Source organism: Elaeis guineensis, chromosome 6, assembly GCF_000442705.2.
Source record: "Elaeis guineensis isolate ETL-2024a chromosome 6, EG11, whole genome shotgun sequence".
Taxonomy (NCBI): domain Eukaryota; kingdom Viridiplantae; phylum Streptophyta; class Magnoliopsida; order Arecales; family Arecaceae; genus Elaeis; species Elaeis guineensis.
Genome location: NC_025998.2, coordinates 106,838,770 through 106,850,031, shown reverse-complemented (window position 1 = coordinate 106,850,031; position 11,262 = coordinate 106,838,770). Strand labels below are relative to the sequence as shown.

The 11,262-nt window shown below is 36.9% G+C and overlaps 1 protein-coding gene across 1 annotated transcript; it reads left to right on the top strand.

Moving 5' to 3' along the window:
* The first annotated feature begins 2,448 nt into the window (after positions 1-2,448).
* Positions 2,449-5,259, top strand: LOC105034489 (dnaJ protein homolog). Its single transcript, XM_010909680.2, has 6 exons — positions 2,449-2,772; positions 3,438-3,603; positions 3,705-3,846; positions 3,996-4,272; positions 4,391-4,589; positions 4,684-5,259. The coding sequence occupies exons 1-6, from the start codon at positions 2,623-2,625 to the stop codon at positions 5,001-5,003; spliced, it is 1,254 nt and encodes a 417-aa protein (XP_010907982.1). The 5' UTR covers positions 2,449-2,622; the 3' UTR covers positions 5,004-5,259.
* The last annotated feature ends 6,003 nt before the right edge of the window (positions 5,260-11,262 follow it).

Here is an 11,262-nt window from a genome sequence, read left to right as displayed (position 1 = left end):
TAACTTTTTTCAAAAAAAAATTGTTATAAAATTTTTGCTGCACCCATTATTAAAAAATAAATCCTCTTCATACCTACATGAAGATTGTTTTCCTTTTTCTACTTGAGCCATCTTCCCTTCAATATACCTTCACCTTTTTGTGAAGCCATTAGATCGATTTTAGAGTGAGGATGAGAATTTAGAGTTGGAATAGATTGCCAACAGGGGAAGAGCTTTCTCGGATATATAGGGAGCAAGGTGTGATCAACTGAAATTTAAAAATATTAAAATTGTGGGCCCAGCCCATGATTTCAAAATGAAATCACAGGGGATTCAACCCACGATTTCATTGAAATTGTAGATTAAACTCATAATTTCGTCCTGACACATCATCTAGCCAAAATTGTGGATTGAACCCATAATTTTGGACACCTGAATTCGAAATCCTAAAAAAATAAATTTGAAGGTACATTTGAAATTAATTAATAAAAATATTATTTAAAAAGATCCATCAAGCTGTCTTGCTAACTCTGCTTGTCCCATCCCGCTCCTCGTCCCATCTTGCTGCAAGATATGTATAGAGTCAGAATAGGCAACGGCCTATTCAACATGTTGCCACTGCTGCTATGAGCATGCCTTGTTGTTGCAATCGGTTATAATAGCTCATTTTTATTTTTTTGTATTTAACAAATTTTGACTCAAGGTTAATTGTAATAGTCGACTAGCGTATAACCCACGATGCACAAGATACATTTTTTCTTATTTAAAAATATATTATTTACAAATATATTTTTAATTAATTATATATTTTATTTTAAAAATAATATATTTTATGATTATTTAATAATATATAATGTTATTAATATATTGTTAAAACTTATTAATCTTCTAAAGTATTTTTAGTAAAAAATCTAATATTATTCCTGAAATATGTTATTTGAGAGTTGGTCCAATCATTACTCTTTTGGTTGCTAGATGTGTTACATGCTGATATTAATCGTCATATTTATTGCAATACTATAAAATCATGGCACCTTACCCCCCAAAAAAAAATCTTAAATTAAACTTTTTTTTTTTCTCCAAAAGACTACCACCATCAAATCTCTTCTAAGTTCACTTGACTAATTTGGGAGATGGGAATTAGCGTTGCAGACAACCACTCAGCCAAATCAACTTAACAAAGCCGTGAGCTGACGGGTGATATCTAGCTTTTTCCTTTCGAATCGGAATCTAATTCATCTTTTTATGATTGGGCTCCTGGCCTAACTTGATCTTGATTTCAACCAATTCGCCCCACCCACATAGTTGTAAACTTTAAAATTGGATCAAGTTTGTGTTTGGTGGGTTGGGTTCGTAGCCAGGTTGGATGGACGGGTTGATGTGGGATGGAAAGCTGATGCTTGACGACAAACAATTTTTCTCGGTGGCGGGATCGAGAGCGACAACATCACCGCCGGAGTTGAAAAAAGAAAACAAATATTTACCGATCTAGCCCTTTAGAACATGCCTTGGTCTTCTCTTCTCCTCCCTTGCAAAGGGTTCCATCGAAGATCATGAATGCGTCTATCTCCCTGTCAACGTGGCAGATCCCGGTTGACTTCATGATAACCAAGGCCCCTCTGGGTCTCACGGAGCCGGCGACCTGATGGTCTACGATGCAAATGGGAATCTTATAATTGATCAAATGATGTTCCAGCTCCTCTCTCCGCTGGATCAAAACCCTCTTCGACGCGATGGGCGATTTGATCACCGTCGTCCACCACAATATAAGCCTTTCTTTTCCCTACTTGGCGTACGTCTCCACCACCGTCCGGGTCAGATCCGCCACCGTGTCCTCCGGTGACATCACCACGAGCACCGACCCCACGTTCCGCTCGATCTTCACGTTCAGCGGCAACTTCATCAGCCGCTGCGCCGCTGCCCATCTGTTGATCTCCAGCCATTGAGGAAGCTTGGGATGGTTCTCCGGTCGCTTGATCAGCGTTGGCCGATCGGCAAGGCTTGGGGAGGGGCGAGAGATGGCAGCGCATTGTTAAAAGGATAAGGTGGGGAGAGAGCATGAGAGCGGAACAAATCCGTTTCGAGGACTCTAAGATTTCTTAGGCTGAAGCCCAATATGAAACTCTCATCCTCCGCGCGATGTCCCTTTATCTCCGTTTAACGAAATCTCATATCCACAGTATATAGATATGTATATATCTTTTGCCACGTGTCAGGCGTATGGCGGCAGAATAGTTGTTCCTACTTCCATCCCGCCACCTGATCGGCTATAATACACAGTCCGTCAAGGTCTTCTCACACGCCATTCTCTCTTTCCCATTCCCTTCCACAAAAAGCCGAATCAAGACCCAGGAAAATTCCAGAATTGGCATCCTACCCGTTCGTCACCCATCGGACGGGCGCACTTCTCCCCACACACCGAAGGAAAAGCGCTTCTAGAGCCTTCCTTTCGACCGCCCGTCCCTACCCCCCCCTCTTTATATTTCCGCCCGATTAACCCGTCTTTCGCTTGCCGCTAGGGTTCTCGGCTGTCCGTCTTCTCTGTTTGCATCGGGATCGATCGTGAGAGGGTTCGTCGGAGGAGATTATTGTTATCGTTTCTTTTAGATTCGAGGGACTTGTTAGGGTTTTCTGGAGTAGAAGATGTTTGGGAGGCCGCCGAAGAAGAGCGACAACACGAGGTACTATGAGATTCTTGGGGTGCCGAAGAACGCATCTCAGGATGACCTGAAGAAGGCCTACCGGAAGGCCGCCATCAAGAACCACCCCGACAAGGGCGGCGACCCCGAGAAGGTAACGATTCTCGCTTTCTTTTTTTTTTTTATGCTTTTTATCTTTGAATCATTTGAAGGGTATCTTGATCTGATCCGTATTCATAGATCTACCGATCGCCCACTGAATAGATGGAAGTGATGTCTGGTACAGATCGATATGAAAAAGACATTAATTTTTCATTTGTTATTTGTGGTCATGTTTGATGGATCTGTTGGGGATCTTTCCTGTGATCTGTGAACAATTTAGGTTTTTTATGATTCTTTGATGATGTCCATGGTTAACGTGAGAGTAATTGGAGAGCCCTATATCCAGGAGGAGGAGATTGCACCTGTGACCCTGAACAATCGTCGTTGGTTTTACCCTGGGAATTTGTTTCAGATATTTGGTTTATTTGAGATGACATAGGCATCGATGTATGGTTTTCGACTGAAATTTTTCATTGAATATCTTTTTATCTTCCCTCATGCCTGTACCAGATCTTGGACATTCGTGATCTTTGTTTTAGATAATGGCTAGTTTGTGAATTATTCCCTCATGTAGATGCGTAATGTTCCTATGCTGATCTGGTATTTTCTTTGTTTCCCATGTTTCCGGCGCCGATGTTTAGGTTTAGCTTTTTTGAAGTGTTTGTGTGAAAAAAAAAAAAGGGTCTGATGTGATTGTTGGTGTTTATTCTCTATCAGTTCAAAGAGTTGGCCCAGGCCTACGAGGTTCTGAGTGATCCTGAGAAGCGTGAGATATATGATCAGTATGGAGAGGATGCTCTCAAGGAAGGAATGGGTGGTGGCGGTGGCGGCCATGACCCATTCGATATCTTCCAATCTTTCTTCGGTGGAAACCCCTTTGGCGGTAATCATTGTCTTCTATCCATCGCTAGATTAGAGAATTTTGTTCTCTGACAAACGAGGATTTTGTTTACGGTTTTGTTGTCATCATTGGATGATGAACAGGAGGTGGAAGCAGCCGAGGCCGAAGGCAGAGGAGGGGAGAAGATGTGATCCATCCTCTGAAGGTTTCTTTGGAAGACCTGTACAATGGGACATCAAAGAAGCTCTCTCTTTCTCGAAATGTCATCTGCCAGAAGTGCAAGGGGTAATCTTTTTTCTGTTCTCCGTTACCGAGCGATCTGCATGTTGTTTCAGTGGTTGTCATCAACAGTTTCATTCATTGTTTCTAACATTGTCCCTTTCTTGAAATGCCACCACCATTGTTTGCTGACATAATCTTGTGTGGAATGGCAGTAAGGGTTCAAAATCTGGTGCCTCGATGAAATGCGCTGGCTGTCAGGGTTCCGGTATGAAGGTCTCGATTCGTCAGCTGGGACCTTCCATGATTCAACAAATGCAGCACCCTTGCAATGAGTGCAAGGGAACTGGGGAGACCATTAATGAGAAGGATAGGTGCCCACAGTGCAAGGGTGAGAAGGTTGTGCAGGAGAAGAAAGTGCTGCAGGTTGTTGTTGAGAAGGGAATGCAGAACGGCCAGAAGATAACGTTCCCTGGAGAGGCTGATGAAGCTGTATGTTCTTATTTGCATTAGACCATCCTTGTGAGCTCTGTTTTTGTTTTTGGCATTAGAAATTGGTTTGTTACTTGAGCTGTTCTAACAGTTGCTTCATGCTGGTGAACGTTTGCAGCCTGATACGGTTACAGGAGATATCGTGTTTGTGCTACAACAAAAGGATCATCCCAAGTTCAAGAGAAAGGGTGATGATCTCTTCTTTGAGCATACATTGTCCCTCACTGAGGCCCTCTGTGGCTTCCAGTTTGTCTTGACCCATCTGGACAACAGGCAGTTGCTCATTAAGTCGAACCCTGGTGAAGTCGTCAAGCCCGGTAAGTGATCTTTTTGTAGATTGTTCTGCTCTCTGCTGCGGTGCGAGCAAACTGTATGCGTTGTTTTAACCATCTTCTGTTACTGCTGAAACAGATCAATTCAAGGCCATCAATGATGAAGGTATGACGCTGTACCAGAGGCCTTTTATGAGGGGAAAACTCTACATCCACTTTGCGGTGGATTTCCCGGATTCGTTGACGCCTGACCAGTGCAAAGCTATTGAAGCTGTGCTTCCCCCAAAGCCTGTTTCCCAGCTGACAGACATGGAGATAGATGAGTGTGAGGAGACTACTTTGCATGATGTTAACATCGAGGAGGAGATGCGGAGGAAGCAGGCACAGGCACAGGAAGCATACGAGGAGGATGAGGAGGCTCATGGTGGTGCCCAGAGAGTTCAGTGCGCTCAACAATAAGAGAAGGATTTCTAGTTCGATAGAATGTGGGCAGTTTAATTTTGACGGCTATGATTGTCGTCATTGTTAGCTATTTGGTGATGCTATAATCATCTCGGTGGACAGCAGACTGACGTGTTTCAAGCTGCTAGAGACCTCTGTTCTATGCATTTTGTTTTTCACTCTTCATGCAAAAAGATTTGTCTAAATACGTGGATGGTTCGGCCATCCACCACCATCCCGTCAAACTTCTTAGCAATCATTCGCAAATTCGTCATGAGCTTGCTTCCCATGAAAATCCGTAATTAAACTTTCACTACCTTGCGAGCTTAAAATGAGAGCTTCCTCTGTAACCAACTCGATTCCGTGGATTCAGCTCGAACGCTAATGAAGACATGCAAGCGGCTTTGTTTTGGAGACACTGGTACAATTCCGTGGTAAACGAAATCGTTGAGAGGGAACTGCAAAGGGCTGGGCGCTTTTCCCAAAAAAAAAAAAAAAAAAAAAGGGGATGGGCACCATATTATCCGTGTTTGCTTTGTTTTTGTAATTCAGTTTTCCTTCGGCGGATGAATTTTTTCCCCTCTTCGAAGGGGTAGGCTGAAATAGTTTTGAGATCATCACCCATCTTTCAAGCTCATCCTTACCATCGAGGCGGCGCTACTATTGTTTGTAGCTCGCTTGATGAATGGAAAGTTGGAATATATTCTCTTCGACTTACTATCGAGACTGGTCTAAACTTACTATGCGGACGGAAGGTTTGTATATGCTTTTTATGTGTCAAGCATGCTTTTGTCAAATCTGTCTGTTTCAGAGGTGTTGGCTTGGTCATTCATGGGTTTGGGCAGATATTATCGATAAAAATTATGGGTAAAAAAAATCATGATTGAAAGAGATTCGTTTGGAACGGTGTATTATTAGTTTGAGATTTATCTATTTCTTTATGATATTTGATTCTATTTTCGTGATTTCATTGGGGTTTTTATTCAGCACGTTTTTTGAAAAACGAATAATATTATTGATTAGATTTTTTTTTTTTTTTGATTCAATATACTGATAATTAAATCTGCCGTCAAGACCAAATCTATCTCCATATCTTCGAGGTTTGTAAGATATTTTGTTCTTCAACTTTCTGGATGCGCTCGTGTTAGAACAGTGTAAGTATTCATCCGTACAAAAAAAAAATAATGGATGTTGCGGTGAGTTGCCGCCTGTTGGTCTTGAAAAGTACAAATTTACTTTCAATGTTTGCATCCACTTATTTTTTATAAAATGAGAAAGTAAAAATTTTAGAAATGAATTATATAAACTAAAACAGCAGATGATAAAGAAATATAATTTATATGTTTACAAACCTTATTACATATACAATTTATTATGAACAACCCTTGTTTTTCTCGAGAAAATGAGAGTAAACATTTGAATTTATATGATGTGTGTGTATATATATTTTATTTTAATGAAGGGAGCCGGATTTGGGAATGCGATAAAAATTCTTGACCCTAGCTGTCCCTACTCAACAGTTGTTCGATATGTGTTTGTTGTCTCAAGCCCCACCAAACTCTAGAACACGAAGACGGTTGCAGGTCTTTAGCACGAATACAGGTTTGAGTTTCACTTCGAAGAGAGTTTTTGAAGTCCTATCCCATCGTCAGATATACTCTTCTCTAGCGCTGCCATCTGGTTCGAGAAAACAAAGCCATGCTTCTTCCCACGCTTTTCTGTTTTACCTGAAAAACTATTTTTAGCTATCGAAATACTTGCATGTAACCGTCAGTCCCCTGGTATATCCATGGTTATGGTATTTTAATTCATCCGTTTGAATTAACGGTGAGCGAATTTCTTTGATCCATGAGAGTTTTGCGAGTTAAAAGAGTCAATAAGATTATGAAAAATTTATTTGCTGTCAAGACATATTCTTTATCGAGTCTGTGGAAGCACAATCAGTAAAAATGATAAAATAAGCATAAGTTGATTACTGAAAAAATTGCTCAGAATTTTCTTCAAGAAAACCTTTTTTTTTTAAAAAAAAAAAAGTTGTTGTTTCATTGGATAGCTCAACAACGGGAAAGCATATAGCTGATTATATGAAAACTTTTGCTCTTTCATGGAAAAGTCATGTTTCGTCTTTCTATCCTTGCAACCAAGAAAACCTTTAACTCTTTAATTATTAATCATTGATATTCTGAAGAAAGCAACAAAAAGGGATCAAACTCCATCTTAAATGAATTAATATAGCTGGAAACGTAAGTACCGAAGATAGTGTAGTAGAAATAATTATTCAACCATGTTAAAAAGAATTATATGCAATTTGTTATCATATAAATTTTTTTATCACATAAATATGATTATTGGGATAGCTTGTTGGCACGATTTGCTTTCTATGAGGTGCAGGGTTTAAATCCTATATATTGCTCAAAAAAAATAAAATTCTATTTTATGCATATATATTTTTGTACAAATCATTTTGCATAATGTCGTGCACATTTATAGTTTCAAAGGACATCTAATCTAAATGGTATATTGAAATATTTAATGCTAATCTCTCTTTTTTTTTAGTAAATTACCCCGACCCCTCTCGAGATTTGGGATAATTACATGATCCCATTCAATATTTTGAAAAAATACATATAACTTTCTAATGAAATATAAAAATTTAAAATTTTAAAAATAAAATAATTATTAAAATAAAAAAATATAAGATATTTTAAGACTCAAATAGATTAGATAGTGATGATGTTAGTAAGATTATTAGTTTATTTAACAGAAAAACATTAGTAGGAAGTTATGTATCATGCATATAATAAAAGTTAAGTAATAGAATATATATTTTCAAAACATTAGATAGGAACCTATAATTACCTCAAACTTTAAGAAAGATTGTTGTAATTTATTTTTTTCTTACAACATCCACCTACGTGGATTGCAATAAATCCAAAATTATCCAACAAGGCCAATTCTCCTAATTCCTGAGTAACTCATAATAATCCTCACCTATCATATACAAATCCTATGATCCATTGAAAGAATCGGTGAAGAGTAGGCCATAGAAAAATAAAATTTAAAATTTAAAATATTATTTTGTTAAGATAAACAACAATTCTATTAAATGGCAATGATTATAACTTTACCTTATACATGGAGGTTTCCAAAAGTACCTCAACAAGTGGACAAAATGGAAATTAATCAGTACATTTTATCTTGGTTGCGATGGAAGCCTAGTGAGAACCCAAACAATCCTAGCATCTTGGTCATGACACCATGACCAAGAATCTATATATTTGGATCAATATTGCAATGTTGAATTTAATTATTATTATAGACATAAAAGTTATAATTAAGATAGGAATCGTATATCTTATGAGATCCCCTTCTTCCCGAGGGCTCTCAACTCATATCCTCTCTCTTCAACTTCCATTCCTACCAACTTATCTATGCCATGGTTCCCTCATCAGACCCCCCACCCCCTCTGATAAATTCAATTCGGCCCATATACCAATTTAAATAGTCCTTCCCAATTAATCATAAGTCTACTAAATCTAATCTGATTTAGTATTTGCCTACTGATTTGGATTCTTATTTGCCTCGATGGAAACCCATCTTTACCTTATGCTTCAAATTTCAAAATATATTGTAACAATTATTTTGTGGGATTCTCTAGTATTGGCCCATTGACCAAGTGGGCCAAAAACAAATCTACAAAACAAGGGACACTCCAGTATTGGCCCATTAACCATGTGGGCCACGAACATATCTACAAAATAAGCTTCCAAAAAGATGCATGAACATGTTTAGTTTTCTTTATGTATCTACTGGTTCCCCTTTTTTTTTTTTTTTTTTTTTGTAGAAAATAGTCTACCAGCATATTTTAATGCTTAAGGAAAATCCTTTTGCAGCTCTTACAGTAAGAAAATTATCTCCAAAAGAAACTAAAGTGTTTGACAACATCAGTTGAGAAAACTTTCTTTACATAGTAGAAGTTAGAAAAACACTTAGAAAAAGCTAGAGGAAAAAACTAATTTCCAACTTTTTTCTTTTGACGTTGCACCCTATCTTTCAAATAATAAATTTATCCATGAAAATTAGTTACATACAAAAAATAGTTTTTATTTGAAAACTTAAATAGATCTAGTTTTTAAGAATGACTTCAAAAAGGTAAAAGCAAAACCAAACATACCCTATGATATATATAACATGACTGAGATTGTTCAAAGGATTAGATTATTTTTACCAATGTAGAGCAATACATAAAGTGATGAAGATATTTGTTACGATCATTTGAAATAAGATTTCTTTCCCCAAAACTAGTTTTTCACCATAAGCAACAAGATTGATGGAAACTACTTGCTAGCCAAGTGTAGTATGACGTCTGATCGATTATGTCCTTTATTCCATGGCCAATGCGCGATTGTGTTCACAATCTTTAAGGATATCAATAATATTTGTGGGACAAAGAAGTCCTTAATTTCTAATATTTTTGGGAATTCTTGTTATAGCTTTTTTTCTCCCCTACAATCTTAGTAAATCTCACCATAGATATAAACAAATATTTAAACAATTAATTTGTATAGCATAGTTCTTGTTAGGACAATTCAACCAACCTGCAACTCCAACTCTACATTGATCTTATAAATACAATACTCTGACTAACAATCAGTTGACCGACCAACAGTCGGCTATTATTAACCAACAATGGACAACTTGATTAATCTCTGATCGAAGACCATTGGCATATCAAAATTACTAACCGATGCTCATTCGAGTCTCCACGACTACCGACCTACTACTATTATCGACGTATAGTCAGCTTACTTAAAGCTGTCAGCACAGAAGGCCAGAACGTGGTATAACCGCCCATCACGATCACATAACATTAGAATGTGCGGATCCCACGTGTATAACCGTTATAAACGGTTATCGACTATATGTCACGACTATTAATGGACATAAATAATCCACTAACTCCATGATTATGACCTAATAAAAAGTAGGACCACGTACTCGACAGTTATATTTGAATCATCTATAAAAGGAAGGTAAATGAACAGCGTTGGTAAGACACTTCTGGGCTGAGACTCTGCTATTTAAAATTCTAATCTGCTGTTCATCACTCTCTATTGACTTAAGTATCAGAGGATTCTTGCCGGATATAATTCTGATTAGTGAGGACTTCTTTTACAGGTGCTCTTCTCTGACGACGGACGCCACAGGGGATTAGCTGCAACAGTTCTAATTAACATATAACCTATTCTATCAAAAATTTCTAGGTTTCACATATTATCTTATCATTCTTACATTTTTCTATAAAAAAAAAAATTTAATGTGAATTTTGGTAAAATTACATAACATATCTTTCTACGTTTCAATAGAAAAATTATGGGTCCACCATTGCTCTCTTATGTTTCCTTTGCCCTTTTTTTTGCTAGAGATTAATTCCACTATCTGTCCCATTATCTATTTTTAGGATATATTTAGTTGGATGGAGTTAGGCTTTATCATGAAAATGAGAATGAGTGACAGAACCAGATTGTACCTTTTATATAAAAAAAATATTTTTTTTCATAATATCAATCAATTTGATCATGCAATATTGACTTCAAAATTTATGCAAATAGATAAAAGAAAGAGATCAAAGTATTTTGAAATTTTTGTAGGATGTGATCAAAAGGTTCATGCCATTAAAAAAAATCAATCATTCTTTCATATGAACGATACAATTAAAATCTATTAATGACTTCTATTTTAACTGTTTGGTTAGAAAGAATCAAAATTCTCATTCCAAATCTACAAGAGAATGAAAATGTCTAAATTTCTTGAAATCTAATTGAGACCCTCATTTAGAATTTAAATCTCATTGCATCGGAAGCATGATTGTTCCAACTTCTATTTCAATCAATTTTGATTTTGATTTTAATTTTAGTCGCAAATCAAATGCATTCTTAATTTATCATAATTATTTATTTATTTAATTTAAGAATAGGAAGGTGTCATGGCATATTATCAATGTTGAGGTTGGTCCAAAACTCGAAATTAGGATTTTTATCTGGTGAAAGAAACCAACCTTTATAAGAATTATATTGGTAATTTTTTTTGATAATACACCACTCAACCAACACTTCTGAATAATGAAGAGAGTTATCTTGATCAATTGGCCGACAAGCCACAACTTTTGTAAAGACTAGAGTCAATATATTTATCAAAGGGTTGAAATTAGTTCTGATATCAGTATATCTATATTCATATTTATTTTATCTGATAAATATAAATATAGATATGGATA